The 16148-nt window shown below is 56.5% G+C and overlaps 1 protein-coding gene across 1 annotated transcript in view; it reads right to left on the bottom strand.

Moving 5' to 3' along the window:
* The window catches only part of DPP6 (dipeptidyl peptidase like 6), a 431250-nt gene extending 420994 nt beyond the window's left edge, over nt 1–10256 (bottom strand). Inside the window, exon 1 of the mRNA XM_084897509.1 lies at nt 9759–10256. Within this exon, the coding sequence (XP_084753635.1) occupies nt 9759–9809 (51 nt within the window). The 5' untranslated portion in view covers nt 9810–10256. The remainder of the gene's footprint in view (nt 1–9758) is intronic.
* Nucleotides 10257–16148: the final 5892 nt, after the last annotated feature.

Raw genomic sequence — 16148 nt, 5'->3', positions numbered from 1 at the left:
GCTCGGAGCAGTAGTCACATGACCTGTAGACATGGACATGCCCTCCGACCTCTAAGGGCCAGCCTGTCCTCCCCGGGAAGAGGGTCTGTGCCCATGGCGCGGTGCGCTTGCCCAGCCCATGCGGATGCACTTGGCAGGTGTCTCTAAGCTGTGCGCCCCCAGAGGAAGGAGGCCACGCAGCCGTGCCAACCTGCCAATGTGCCAACCTGCCAACCGGAGAAGCCTGGGCCCCAGGGGAGCGCCTTGTAGAGGGGGTGTGCCAGGTGCCTCCAGCTCTCCTCCAACCGCCAGCTGCTTCCTCCCAGGAGACCAGGAAGGAGAGACTTGTGAAGAACGTGGTCAGACCACAGGGAGCCTGGCCACGATGGGCCCGCTGTCGGCCAGCCCCCTCCCGCGAGGCCCCTCTCCAGGCCGAGCTCCTGCAGTCGCAGATGAGAAATGCTGTGCGATAAACCTGCACCTGGGGCCGCTGTGTGATAAACCTGCACCGGAAACTGCTTTGTACTCAGAAAGGCACAGGCAGACGGGAAGTTGTTCACATAATAGGTTTGAAAAGAAAGGGCAGAATCTGGAAAATATGGGAAAAACTCGGTCACAGGAGGGACAGCAAACAGACCTCTCATAAAGTGTATGCTCAGGATCCGACTTGGTCTGATCAACTGAAATTTCTGGAAAACCACAATTTAACCAGAAAACCTTTGGTTTTCTGTTACAGATAATGTTTATAAAGTGTGTTCATTCTCCCCCCCACCTTTTTTTTTTTTTTGCCTGCGCACAGAGAACCGAGTGCATGCATGAATCCTTTTGGAACAGTGTTGGCTTCAAGATCACGGATCCTCGTTTCCCCGAAACGCAGGGCTCTGGGGGATGTGTCGCCACGGGTCCGGGGGGACGTGGTGCCGGGCAGCCCCTACGGGGCCATTTGGACTCCAAGTCTTGGCATCATGTGAGATGCTCATCTAACTTACTCACGTTCACAGTTGGGTTCTTATGGGTAGAGGTTTTATACATGTTCATACATTACCACAATAATAAAATGAGAATTATTTGAGATAAAATTATGTGTTGCCTAATAGAGGCATCAGCCTAGGGGTTGGGGAAAAAGAGAGAGGAAAACAGTACTTTTCAAATGCCACATGGAGAAGAAAATGGATCGGCCACAGGCAGGCCGGAACCAGCTGCACCCCCACTACAGCGGGTTCGCCGTCCCGAGCCCCGCCCGCCTGGCCCGCAAGTCCTCTTCCTTTTCACAGACAGCAACGCCCGATGGGAAAGGAGGGCGTCCTCGCATGACAGTGTGCACAGCGTGTTGGGGGTTTTGACAGCCAAGCAATCGAAGGGACGGTGCCCCAGCAGCTGCCCCAGTAACCACAGGGCCGCTAACCGTGAAGTAAGCATTTAACGTCGAGGAGTGTGTGCACCACATGTGTGTCCACACATGTGCATGCAGGCAGCGGGCACCACACTTCCGCCTAAGTCAGCCACCTACCCTGGTGTTGTGCTTGGCAGTGTACACACTGTGCCACCTCCTTTCTTCATCTGCACAAAGCAAGACCGCGCCAGGCTAGTGACCGTGAGGGGCCACAGGAGTCAGGGCAGCAGGAGCCACACTGTCAACAAATGCTTGCTCCATGGGCCCACACCGAGCCACAGGCCCATGCTGAGCCCCGGGCCCACACCCAGCCCCGGGCCCACACCAAGCCCCGGGCCCACACCAAGCCCCGGGCCCACACCCAGCCCCGGGCCCACACCCAGCCCTGGGCCCACACCGAGCCACGGGCCCACACCCAGCCCCGGGCCCACACCGAGCCACAGGCCCATGCTGAGCCCCGGGCCCACACCGAGCCCCGGGCCCACACCCAGCCCCGGGCCCACACCCAGCCCCGGGCCCACACCAAGCCCCGGGCCCACACCAAGCCCCGGGCCCACACCCAGCCCCGGGCCCACACCAAGCCCCGGGCCCACACCAAGCCCCGGGCCCACACCAAGCCCCGGGCCCACACCCAGCCCCGGGCCCACACCAAGCCCCGGGCCCACACCCAGCCCCGGGCCCACACCCAGCCCCGGGCCCACACCAAGCCCCGGGCCCACACCCAGCCCCGGGCCCACACCCAGCCCCGGGCCCACGGGAAAGAGCCAGTCACAGGCCTGCCTGGGAGAGGTGCGGGGATCATCCATCTTATCAAGCTCCCTGACAGCACCCTGAGGAAACAGGCCTGTGAGACCCCCGGGGGCTGAGGGCAAATTCCAGCAGGTCCCCCTCCCTGGGGGGCCAGAGCCGCCCTGCTCCTTACCCTCCCTATGGGTTCCATCCGGTTTGAAGTGACTCCTCAGTGGATCACAGACCAATAACAGAGTGCCTGTTCCTGGGGCAAAGGCAAAGGAGAGAGGCTGGGAGTCTCCCAGCCCCATGGTTCCCCAACCCCGAAAGGCAAGCGGCTTTCCTCAGCTCCGCCGGCCTCCTCTGCACACCCGCCTCGCTTCATTCTGGACCACACCTCTCCTCCGTGCACCTGCCTGGTCCTCAGCCCACTAGCCAGACCCAACTGCGCCTTCCACAAACCCCGGTTCTCACCAGCCCTGTGCTGCTCCTTAGGAGCCTGGAACCCATGGCTCCCCACCCCAGGCTGCAGTGCAGAGACCACAGGCTGCCGTGCACATATGCATGGATGCATGGGGGTGTGTGTGTGTGTGTGCGTGCATGTGTGTGAGGGTGTGTGCTGTGGACCACCGGAGCTCTCCTTTGGAAGTCACTGGAGTTCCTCCTGTGACTTAAACCTGCAACAGGATGGAAACCTCTGCTTCAGCACACCATCCTCCCACCTGCCCAGGGCCACTCACAACCTCAAAACCGATGGTCCTGCCAGCAGCCAAGACCAGGGTTCTTTTGGGGGCAGTGGGGGGGGGGGTTGGACCTCCCGCCTCTCCTGGCATGGAAGCCTGCCCCCCTCAAGCCGCATGGAAAAGGGGGCAGGACTCTGAAGGTTCTGCCCTCACCCATTTCAGCTCAGCGTGCTCCAGGCCCTGGGCAGACTGGCTCCCTCTTCCTCAGGTCCTAGAGTGTGGTCCTGTCAATCAAATCCATCAACTACAACTGCTCAGTATAGGGACTCTCCAGCCTCGCCCTCAGCGTCTCTGGGCCTGGCTGCCCGTTCACACCCTTTAATCTCCTTGTAATAACTTGGTAACTAGTAGGAACACCCCCCCTCGCCCCCCCCCCCCCCCCCAGGGTCCGAGAGGCTCTAGCGAAGTCATGGAACCCCAGGAGGCTCAGGCGAACCTCGGGTCTTGCTGATCTTCCAGATGCACGGGCACCCTGACCTGAGACTGGCATCGGGCAGCACCTCCAGGATAAAGCACTAGGACCAAGCGCTGGGCCAGGGCCTGGTGGGGTGGAGGAAAACAACACAGGGCCCCTGAAGTAAGCCTGAGCAATGCGTAGAACTCTCTCGTGTGTTACCTGATGCTTTCAGACTCAGCGGAGTTCTTAAATAAAGACGCGTACAGCTGGATCATGGCCTTTCACAAAAGCCCAGTCGGCGCAGGAAACAGACACCTGTCCGTTTTAACACACTCACCCACCGGAGCTCGCGCTGGGCACAGCTCCTGACTGCACGGGAACAAAGGACAAGGAGTTTCAGAATGCCCCACGCCGCTTAGAACAGCGGAGAGTTCAAGGTCTGAATGATGACCAGTCTGAGGCCAGCCATGTCAGGTGGTAGAAAAGGGGAACAGCTTTGGTGCAGAAAGGCCAATTTGGTGTATTTCCACATCCAACAGGAAGACCCCAAGACCAGCCTGTTAGCGAAGATACCTTATATAATAAAAGCCCAGTATGCTAAGTGTCTGGTAGACTGGTCAGCCATTCAACCAATCAAAGTGTAATATGCTAATGATATGCTACGGCCACTCAATCGCTTGCTATGATGTGCATTGATCACCAGGGGGCAGACCTCTGACTAGTGGATTAGCTTGCTGCTGGGGTTCAGCAGATCGGGACTGAGTGAGAAGGGCCAGACAGTCCTTTCCAGGCTGGCCAACCTCCCGTGTCCCTCCCAGCCCTGATCATGCACCAGTGGGGTCCCTCAGCCAGGCCTGCAACCTCCCACAATCCTGGACCCCTCAGGAGATATCAGAGAGCTAGTTTCGGTCCAATCCCACAGGCCAAGCTGAGGGACCCCACTGATGCATGAATTCATGCACTGGGCCTCTAGTTTTATTATAAGACACTAGAGGCTGTGCACGAAATTCATGCACTCAGGGGGGGGGGGGTCCTTCAGCTCAGCCTGTGCCCTCTCACAGTCCAGAAGCCCTTAGGGGATGTCCAACTGATGGCGAGAAGTGGGCCTAAGCCAGCAGTAGGACATCCTTAGTGCTGTGGCGGAGGCAGGAGAGGCTCCCACCACTGCTGCTGCACTGGCCAGCCGTGAGCTTAACTTCTGGCTGAGCGGCACTCCCCTGTGCGAGCACACTGATCACCAGGGGGCAGCTCCTGCATTGAGCTTCTGCCCCCTGGTGGTCAGTGTGCATCATAATGACTGGTCATTCTGCCCTTTGGTCAGTTTGCATATTATATACTAGAGGCCTGGTGCACGAAATTCGTGCATGGGGGTTGGAGGGTGTCCCTCAGCCCAGCCTGCACCCTCTCCAATCTGGGGCCCCTCGAGGGATGTCCGACTGCCCATTTAGGCCCGATCCCACTGGGCAGTCGGACATCCCTCTCACAATCCAGGACTGCTGGTTCCCAGCTGCTCATCTGTCTGCCTTCCTGATTGCCCCTAACTGCTTCTGCCTGCCAGCCTGATCACCCCCTAACCACTCCCATGCCAACCTGATTGAAGTCTAACTGCTCCCCTGACAGCCCGTTTGCCCCCAACTTCCCTCCTCTGCTGGCCTGGTCACCCCTAACTGCCCTCCTCTGCAGAGTTGATTGCCTCCAACTGCCCTCCCTTGCAGGCCTGGTCCCTCCCAACTGCCCTCCCCTGCTGGCCATCTTGTGGTGGCCATCTTATGTCCACATGGGGGCAGGATCTTTGACCACATGGGGGCAGCTATCTTGATCTTGTGTGTTGGAGTGATGGTCAGTCTGCATATTACTCTTTTATTAGCTAGGATAGAGGCCTGGTGCATGGGTGGGAGCCAGCTGGTTTGCCCTGAAGGGTGTCCTGGGTCAGGGTGGGGGTTCCCTTGGGGTTCTGGGTGGCCTGGGTGAGGGGCCTGTGGTGGTTTGCAGGCTGGACACGCCCCCTGGCAATCCAAGAGGAGGCCCTTGTATTTGAGATTTATGTATCTTCTATAATTGAAATTTTGTACCTGGAGGGGAGCCAAGCCTCCTGCTTGCTTAGTGGCTGCAGCCATTTCTGTTGGATTTTGTTTACCTTCTATAATTGAAACTTTGTAGCCTTGAGTGGAGGCTTAGGCTGGTAAGGGCAGGTGGAAAGCTTGGCTTCTTCCATTGCCTGGGAAACCCAAGCCTCCCTCCTGCTCTCTGTGGCTTTAACCATTTTGTTTGGGTTTATTTGCATACTTGCTCTAATTGGCTAGTGGGCATGGCTGGTGGGCGTGGCTAATGGGTGTAGTGGTTAATTTGCATATTACTGTTTTATTAGGTAAGATGATCTGACTGAGCACCTAGCTTTGAGAACTGCTTTCTGGAAATTTTAGCAGTTTTGTATATATTTTTATTGCCAACTAATTTTAATTCTTCCTAGCCCTGTAGGCGAGATAAGTCGAGGTGAGTAAAAGGCACACAGGCTTCAGATGTGCAGGTGGAAGCTGATGGGTTTATAAAGGGGTGGCCCTCAGCACGGAGGAAAGAAAATGTCAACACAGGCACCAACACGGTGACAGCGGGAGAGCCTGGGGCCTGAGAAGAAATTTTCAGAGCCCATTTCACAAAGGTGAATTCTCCCCCAAAACATGCTCATTGAGGAACAACATTGTGTGGCCTTTATGCCACCAGGTAGATGCAGCCAGTATAAGGCGACAGGAGTTGTGTTTGCAGACCTCACCCGACACAGGAAGGGAAGGACCAGACGGGAAAGGTTCTCGGCCATAATTGCCCAGATCCAACCCAGCAGCCAGAGGCCAACCATCAGCCCAGGGCCATGGAGGAACACCCCAGCTTTCCTGCAGAGGGGTTCCCAGAATGCAACTTTTTTTTATTTTTTAATTTTGTTCATCTTCACCGGAGGATATTTTTCCTTTGATTTTTAGAGAGAGTAGAAGGAAGGGGGAGAGATACAGAGAGAAACATCCATGTGAGAGACACATTGACTGGTTGCCTCATGCACTCACCCTGACCTAGGCCAGCTGGAAATCAAGCCTGCAACCAAGGTATGCGCCCTTAACTGAAATCAAACCAACACCCTTAAGTCTGCAGGCGGATGCTCTAACCACTGTGCAACCAGCCAGGACCCAGACTGCAACTTTTATTGAAACCCAACGCAAGCAACCATGAGATCCTCAAACATCCCTGTGGCTGCAGCCCTCCAACTCTCCCTCCGGTAGCCGCCATCTGCTTGTAGAGCCACCAACACACACTCAGGGAGGGGCCGCAAGACTCTCACTGTTTCCCCAACTTTACTTGGTCTCCAGGGAGCAACTGCATGTCTGCGAAAAGCACCTAAAGACAGAGCAGGGGGATTTATACGGATAATAAACATTTCCGTCCACCCTAAACCTATTGCAAGATGGTGCCTCTCAGAAGCGCCGGCTCCGTGAGAACTGGGGGAAGGAAGGAGGACGGCAGCATGTTAGTGACAACGGAAGGCTGGGGCTGAGGAGGCGTGGAAGTCATCCCCACGCATTTTCAAAGACTTTCTGAAAACACAGCTATTGGTAAATCACTTTTGTTGTGAGAAAAATCTCCCGGTCTCTCTCAATGAATCAGACTGCAGAAGGAACGTGGCCTGCTTGGGCGGGAGTTCTCGCATCAGAAACAGACTTTCTTCGGAGGATATACAACTTGTGAACTGACTCCACCAACGCCACTCCCTTTCTGTGCCCAAAAGGAGACCGAGAGAATACTGACAATCCTGCCTGCTCTTCATCATCGACCTGTCCTCAGAAAGAAGCTTCTAACCCAGTGTGCGATGAATCACTCACTTCACAGATTTCATTTCAATCCCTTTCCCACTAGCACTATGGTTTGGCAAAGACTGGCCAGAGTGCCACACCACAGCTCCTTCACCACCAGCCGCAGGCCCAGGAGAGCCGCACGGGCAGACCCGGTGGGAGGGGCTGGGTTACACACGGCACACGGGTGCCACTGCACGCCCCTCCTGCAGCCATCCGGGCAGCACCCAGGGTCCCTCTTCAAACATCAAACCCCCGGCGTGCGCTGACAGCTCTGTGGCTCCGGCCTGGGCAGTGTGTCTCCTTGTGCCGATGTCACACACGCTGCCCAGCATTCAGCTGTGCAACCTCCACTGTCAGCAACCGAGCAAGTGGCCCGGCTTCATCCCGGATGCAAAATAGCATCTGATTTGCAATCAAGTTATGGGAGCAACGGATGTGCCAGCCCCCGAATCCCAGAGAGGCTGTGATTAGCAAGAGTCCTCCCGTGACTGAGGAGAAGGAGGGCCCCCGAGGCCCAACACAACGACGCGATGCCGAGGGTGCTGCCTGGATCTCACCGGAGCACGGATCCCGAGCCAGACCGCAGAGCAACAGTGATCCCCGTGACAACTGCTAACATCTCAGGGTTAAGTCTGCATCTCGCTTTCTCCCGGGCTGTCGGGTGATCCTAAAAATATGACCAGTTGCTATAGAATTCTCTAGGCTTTCAACGCACTCTAATTCTACTATGCACAGCTGACACAGAGGACAGGAGACAGTGGGCTCCACGCGGAACGTTGCTGCGCAGAGTACAGTGGACATGGCATTAGCAGTCGGTCTTTATTTCTGAAGTAAAGGCACGGAGGGGCAGGGGGCACCTTTAGAGTGGGCGACACAGACGGAGCGCAAAGATCACTAGGTCATACTGTGCTGGGTCCTGAGAAGAAAGAGTTATTTACAACAGATTTAGGTAATGAGTCAACAACACATCATCATCATTATTATTATTATTATTGTTATTATTGTTATCATTCCCATTGATTTGAACCCTTCCTCTTGCCTCAGCCTAAATGTGTAGGTTGCATTAGCACATTACAGGCATAACATCAGAGGCATTGTGCGTGTGGGTGGGAAGTAACTGGAAAGTCGCTCCAGCACGTCCTCGCCCTGTTTATCAGACATTGTGCTGCGCAGCGCCTGGGTCCGCGGGGAGCTGGGAGAGGAGGGAGCCGGAGGCATTTACACAAACACGCCAGCGGGTCAGCAGTTGGCGGAGAACACACAGATCTGAGGGGCCTTAAATGGGGGGGGGGGAGCAGTCTGGGGAGGGGGTCCTGCAGAATAACCCCTGATACAGTGCCGGCCTCCCTGGCGGCAGGGCATGGAGGGGCCCACCTCAGCCACCGCCGGCTCCCAGCAGGCAGCCCCCTGCCTCCGCCTGCAACAGGTGCCTGGCTGTGCGTGTCCTAGCCCGCTGATTGCTCAATTCGAATCAACTTTCCATTTCTTCCTTTTGTTTAAAGCAAGACCTCAAAATTGATCACTAATTGGGTTGTCTCAAACACACCTCCATCCCTCACCCCGTCTCGTGGGCTCAGTCCGCCTCAGAAACAACACCAGACCTTGACCCTGAGGGCAGCTGCTCCTCCAGAAGTAGCGGGCCCTCCCATCCCGTGGGCCCTCCCTGACCAGAGCGCCCTGGGGCAGGATAGAGACACCCCTCTCCCCCCCCAGCATCCCACACCAACACGGAAGGGGTTAAAACGTCACCCAAACAAACACGCACAGGCTCACGCTCATTTCAACAGAACAAGATGGCAACCTCCGCGTCCTCACCGGGAGGTGCCCGCACCCTGACCCCGCGCCCCACGCAGGAACCGGCGGGCGGGAACCGGCGCAGGAACCCCAGGCTGCGGGTCCTGGGGGCAGGCGAGAGATGGGCTCGGCTCGCTGCGGAGGCGGGAAGCCCTGAGTTAGCAAAGTTGCCGGGGCTGAGGTACACCCTGGCGCACAGAAACCCTCAGGGGACAATGTGCCAGGGTTAAGCTCCTGGGCACAGTCATCCTTGCTGGCGGGGGTCATCCTTCCCAAACCCAGGGCGTGGGCCCTGCCGGCTGCTGGCCGCGGCGGCAGCAGGGACCGGTGTGCCAGGCTGGACCAAAGGCTCAGCCAACCCCAACAGGTCTCGGCCCTGGGGACACAAACCGGAGGCAGCCCTGGCATCAGGCCCCGGCCCTTCCGGCAGCCGTGCCCCCACCGCCGCCGCCGCCGCCCCGCATTTCCCCGGCACAGCCCTGGGGTCTGCTTGGAATGCGGAGAGAGCCCTTCCTCACCTCGGCCCCCCCCCCCCCCCACACACACACACACACGCCCTCCCCCTCCTCCGTAAACACACCAGCCACAAGCCCAGCAGAGGAACCACGAAGCCGCAAAGTTGTGATTTGCAAACGCACGCCCGGTCCTCTGGCCCCGCAGTGCGCGGGCGGGGTCCGGGGGGAGTGGGAGGCGCCCTGCGGGCAGCGCGGGGGTCCGTCACCGCCGGAGGGTCAGCACCGGCGAGGGCGCCCGCCCCCTCTAACACCCCCCCCCCCAACACACACACACACACACACACACACACACACACACACACACACACCCTCCCTCCCTGGCTCCGACCAGGCGCTCCGCCCCGCCAGCACCCGGCGCCGCGCACTCACCATCATGTTGCCCTGCATCTTGGCGGTCTTGATCATCGCCTTCTCCTTCATTTTGTCCCAAGTGTGAATCCGACTCCTGCGCAGGGAGAGTAACTTAATCCATGTCTCGGGGGGATCCTAGCGGAGAGGGGGCGGCCGGCGGCCACGGGTGGAGCTGGCTTTTCCGCAGGTTTACCCACCTGCGCCCGCCCTGCCCTCTCCTGCCCGGGCGGATCGCAGTCCACTCTCCGGGCCGCGGCCAGGAAGGAAGGAAAACGAAAGCTGGCGCGGAGCTGTGGCTTCCAGCGGCTTCACACAAAGCGGAGCGGCGGGAGCAGCCGGCCGGACCGGCTCCGGGCTGCGGGCGGCGGGCTCGCGGGCGGCGCTCAGCCCGGACGGCGGCGGGACCGCGGGGCGCACTCGGCGGGGCTGGAGCTCCTCGGCGGGCGGGCGCCGCGGTCCCCGCTGGTCCTCACGGTGGGGGCCGAGGGGCGGCGGCGGGGCCGGGGGCGGACCCGAGGGCGTGTGCGCGTGCGCGCCGTACACCGGGTGCTCTGCCGGGACTGGGCTGGACCAGAGAGGCCCGGGCGCATGGAGGTTCAGGGATCCCAGCTGTTGGGATGGCGGTGGGAATCCCTGGGCAAACAGCCTCTCCGAGGCGGACGCCCCCTCCCCGCTCGACCGTGTGCGCCCGGTGCACGCAGGCTGGGTTTTACAAACGCGCCGCAGCGATGTCCCCGGCGGGGCCGCCCCCTCACGCTCCGGGGTGACTTGGATCGCGCCAAAGGGGCGGGGAGGCGGGGAGCGAGGCGCTGTGCTCCTCGGCAGGCAGCCGGTGTGGCGAAGCAAGGTGGGAGGCGAAGGCCGGCGGAGAGGGCAGCCTATGATGCTGTTTCGTGTTACTAGGGGACCCGCGGCGTCTCCATGGTTGCACCAGGTTGCACAGGAATCTGCAGCTGCAGCAGCGCCAGGCACCACCACCTTGCTGGACAGCTCCGCCCGCTGGCTCCACTTCCCGTAGGACCTCCGCCCCAGCCGCGCCCCCCACCCCTGGCGCCTTTGTTTCTATGGATCTGATCCAGGGGCTTCCTCCAGGCCAGCCCGGCACCCAGCGGTCTGCGTGGCTGCGGAGCCACTGGGCTTCCGCCCGAGCCCAAACCAGCTCCGATTCCACTGCACAACCTCCCCCATAAGCGGCAAGCGGCCCAGAGATGCTCCCGGGTTCCCGGATCCCCACCCCAGGGCGCTCCCGGGATTAATCAGTCCCAACCGCGGTTTCGCCCCATCACACAGGGACGCGCGCTCCTGAGAGCGCGCACGCAGAGGATGGTCCAGTTCTCGCGCTGACCAACCCGGGCCGCTGGAGGAGCAGATAGAGGCCTCCCCACGCGGCTTCCCTCCCGGGCCCAGGCCGCTCCAAAACTGGGACTCTGCGTCTAAGGGCATGGACGCAACAGGCTTGAGCTCACGTTCATGTGCGCGCGCGTGCGTGTGTGCGTGTGCGTGTGCGTGTGTGTGTGTGTGTGTGTGTGTGTGTGGAGGGGGCAGGAGGCGGAAGGGGGCAGCGCGCCCTCCGCTGGGGGACAGAGGCAGCAGGAGAAAGCTGAAGGCTGGGAGAGGTTTGAGTAGCCTTTCCATTTTTTTACATTCACAAAAAATCACGTGCAATAATGAGTAAGAGGCCAGTTTTGAAGCTGCGCCAAAGCAGAAAATTCGGATCAATCACAATAGTAATCATATGTCAATTACCCACACATGCATATATCATACATTATAATATATAATGTGCATTATAATATATAATATATATGGCATACATCATAATGTGTGCATGCTGAGCACACGCAACAGGTGAAAGTGTAACTGGTTATCTGTCTTAGGCGGTAGATGAAGAGACAGGTCAGCAAAGCTGACAGCTTGCTGAGCAGCTGCAAGGCACGTGGATTGGCTGGGCGAGGGGCCACGTCTTCCCTTCAGAAGCTGCCCTTCTGGCCGCTGTCCTGACTTTCCTGTGTAGATGAGCAGGGAGGACACAGACCATACCGCGCAGTGACTACAGCCAAGCTCCCGTGGACCCAAAATACCGCCCGTCCCCATTCTCTTCTCCAGCAGCACTAAGCCTGCTTCCTGTTCGCAGTTGGAGGAGGCGCTCATCCAAACCTGCGCCTCCCACCTCCACTCGATGGAGTGAGGAGGGGAAATGGAGGAAACAGGACCAACGACTAGTGTTTAACCTGTCATTTTCATAGCTTCCTTCAATATCCCTGTAGATGGAAAGTGGAATAATATAAACTTTAAGCTAATAAATAATTCTAGCTCTGACCAGTGCTACTAATGGTTAGAGCGTGGGCCCACGTATGGAAAGGTCCTGGGTTCGATTCCTGGTCCAGGCATCTACCTGGGTTGCAGGTTCAATCCCGGTCCCAGAGTGGGCATGTTTGGGAGGCAACCATCAATGTTTCCCTCTTTCTCTCTCTCTTTCTCTGCTCCCACTCCCGCCCTCCCTTCCAGTTTCTTTAAAAATCAGTAGAAAAGACATCCTCCGATGAGGGTTAACAAAACAATAAATAAGTAAGTAAACAGCTCTGGGGCTGCAGCAGCTCCAAGGCACCACCACCTTGCTGGGCAGCTCCCCCCTCTGCCACGCCGCCCTCGGCTCCACTTCCTGTAGGACCTCCGTCCCAGCTGTGCCCCACACACCCCTGGAATGCTGAATGCTTCTCCCAGCACGCCCCCAACAGCTAAGGCCAAAGAATTTCTGTCCGGGCGGCGGGTTCCTGCCCCGGCCTGGCCGCGGGCAGCAGTAAGGCCACGGAAGGGAGGGCCGGATGGCAGGGGTGAAGAGGGCTCACTCCACCAATGAGAGAGCAAAGCAGCTCTGACGCTCAGCAGTGACCATCACTCTGGCCAACCGGCTGCACTGAGCCACTGGCTGTGGAATGCTGGGAGGCCAGTGGTTTTGTCCATCCTCTCCTCCATCCTTAATTTATCATTCGCTTCAGAGGCTCCTGAGATTACAGCAGCTTTGACGAAAGTTGAGGCTTTTGGCAAAATGTTCAGTTCAACGTTTGACATCAGATAGTACTCACAGAAGAGAGAGGACAGATAAGAAAAAAAACAGGTACAGACGGATTGGGGAGCAAGAAGGAAGGCAAGATAAAAATAAAAAATAAAAAAATAAAAAAACAAAAAACCAAACACACACACACACACACACACACAAAGTGCTTGAAAAAGGAGGATTCTCGTCGCCATGTTGTAAGTTTGTGAGAGAATTAGACTGGAGTGTACTTGAACATGGCGTGGCCATCAGAAGCTCCCTCCCCATCCCACCGCACTGTCTTCTCCCATGCAGTACTGATGGACAGGACCCATCTGTGGGCAGAGGGTGTAAACGTGATCCTGGATTTACCCACAAGGTGGGCTCCTGTCTCGGGGTCTGCAGCAAATCTGCTGTGCTGTCCTTTCTGCGAGGCGAGCATGTTTACCTTCTGGTCCCCCCGCAGCACTGCTGTAGGGGCCCGCAGACAGCATCTGCATGTTCCACAGCACCTGTCCCATCTGTGCTGCTTAGTGTTGCTCCATGGACACTGACATTTGGGCAAAAATATGTGGACTCTTTCCTCTCCACACGCTCGTCTCTTGAACAGGAACGAGTGTGCTGAACTACACACACAGCCTACAGTGAAGGAGCAGGGGCTGGGCCCTGGTTTAGACCCATGGCCATGCCATGCTCCTCAGCATTTGAGGCCTGTGAGGCAGACCCTCCGCAGCTCCGCTCCTGAGCCAATGTTGCCTCTTATTCTAACTTGCCAGTTAAGATCCTGACTCACGCTGTCTTTTGTTGGAATTAAGGTCTTTCATAAGGAGATGTAAAGAATATTAAACTCTTAATAGACAGCTCTTTCATGCATGAGAATATCTATGTAAAAAAAAGTTTTCTAAATGAGCAAACTATTAGAAGATTTAAGTTAAATATTAGAAAATTTAAGTTTAATATGTTTTTATTGATTTCAGAAAGAGGAAGGGAGAAGAGAGGGACAGAAACATCAATGAGAGAGAAACATTAATTGGCTTCCTTCTGCAGGTCCCCTACTGGGAATGGAGCCCACAACCTGGGCATGTGCCCTGACCAGGAATCAAACAGAAAACCTCTTGGTCCGTGGGATGATGCTCAACCGAGCCACAGGGGTCAAACTGCATATCTGCTTTACCGAAGCAGTAGAGCAGAATACCTTGTTCAGGGCTCCTGTGCAACCTTTTATAAGGGAGAAATGGAATGAAAGTGAGGACTTAGAGAGGGCTTTCAATTTGCGTTGAAGATGATGCCAACAGGCTGGGCACAGTGCTGGCATCACATGGATGCCTTGACTTCTGCCAGGGTTCTTCTCATTGAGCCTGAGCTTACATGTGCCCAGGAAGTAGGAACCCTGAATAATTCCCAGTCTTCTGGCATCTTTCTCATTAACCAGGAGGGCTCAGTCCTGCGTGTTTGGGAGTCGCAAGCCCCAGTGCAAAACCAAGACTGAAGTGTCTGTACTAAACACCCCGTCTCTCCCCTGCGAGAAATGCCGCAAGCATGTTTTTACAAGCCTACATTTGACTCCCTGGCTTTTCTATAGAAATATGAAATCAGAGCCATAATGAGCTGCCCTTTCACACCCACTAAAACTGCTACAGGGAAAGGTCAGATAATGACAAGTGTTGGCGCGGACGTGGAGATGCTGGACCCTCCTCCACCTTGGGTGGGGATGTGCATGTGCAGCTGCTGTGGGAATGGCCTGGCGGTCCTCAAATCGTCAGACAGAGTTATCATCTGGCCCAGCAATTCCAGTCCTGCCAAGAGAGGAGAAAACATCTGCCCACCAAAAACCTGCACACAAACGTTCGCAGCAGCGTTACTTACAATGGGCCGATGGGAGCAGCAACCAACGTGCCCCCCACCCCCTCCCGGAGAGTGGGGAGCAGTGTGCTTCCTCCATTCCAGAGAGAGGGACCACCATGAAAGGAATGACCTGTGAGGCATGCTTTCTGTGGGGGACATTCTTCATGGGTTCTGCTGAGTGAGAGCCACTGGGTGCTGCTGGGGCTGGAGTCCTTAGATTCCCTGAGAAAAAGATTTTCTGAGACTCACATGGGAAAACAAGTGATTTTTATTTGTGTGGAATTAAGTCTCTGTGTTTCTCAAGTCCCACGTCCCTGGGTCCAGTCCTAGAAGCCGTGCGGCTGGTTCAGGGGAGCTAGACGCAAAGCCAGCGTCCACAGCGGCCTTCCCCGTTGGAGCCGGGCCAGCTCAGCATCAGGTGGCTGCAGCCATCAGTCATTGCTGCGGGTCCCCAGGGCGTGGGCCGTGAGGGTAACTCAGGAGAGCTCGGCCGAGCATCAAGAGTCCCAAGGGTCCCCAAAGCACAAGAGACACCAAGAGAGCAAGTTCCTTCACCCAGGGGATTACATGTCCCAGATGTCCAAGGGCGTGCAGTGATTACCTAGGACTAGATATGGGAGGTGGGGGGAGGGGTGCTATGGGTGAGGAAGGGATTAGGTATAGGAATTTATTTTGGAGGTGATGAAATATTCTAAAATTAGATTAAGGTTCTCTAGCTTGTTTTGCCCAGTGGAAGAGGCATCAACATGTGGACTGAAGGGTCTCAGGTTTTATTCTAGTCAAGGGTACATGCCCAGGTTATAGGCTTGATCCCCAGTAGGGGGCATGCAGGAGGCAGCCAATCAATGATTCTTTCTCATCATTGATGTTTCTCTCTCTCTCCCTTCATCTCTGAAATCAATAAAAATATATTTTTAAAATTAGATTAAGGTAATGATTACATAACTGTCTAAACATACTAAAAATTACTGGCTTGTCCATTTTAAATGGGCCAACTTTCCTGCATGAAATTATCTATATTTATATAAAACCCTAATATGCAAAAAAAAAAAAAAAAAAAAAAAAAAAAAAAGAAAAGAAAGAAAGAAAGAAACCCCAGATGGCAGACCAACCGAACAACCGGTTGCTATGACATGTGCTGACCACCAGGGGGCACTTACATAGAAAATTATGGGCATCAGCAGCAGGTGGCAGAGCATGGAACATGGCGGGCAGCGGCCATGGTGGGATGGTGGAGCAGGTGAGCAGGGGCACCAGACCAAGGTGGGGCACTGTCACTGTTATTGGGGCGAGCCTCTGGTGGTTACTGAAATTCTTTGCTTCTGTGCACCACAGTCCCACTGGGCACTTGCACCTGCTGCCAGCATCCACACCTGCTGCCAGCACTGGCCAGCAGCCACCTCCTGCACCCAGCTGGTGCCAGAGCTGCCGGTTGCATCTACTGCTGGTGCCCAGCACTGGTCCCAATCACTGGGTGTTATCAGCAAGTGTGTGGCAGCTGCTGACCCTGATCACCTCTGAGGTCT

This window comes from Pipistrellus hanaki (genome assembly GCF_964339955.1).
Source record: "Pipistrellus hanaki genome assembly, chromosome: 10".
NCBI lineage: Eukaryota > Metazoa > Chordata > Mammalia > Chiroptera > Vespertilionidae > Pipistrellus > Pipistrellus hanaki.
Note: the sequence above shows the minus strand (reverse complement) of the source record. Positions and strands in the feature narration are given on the sequence as shown.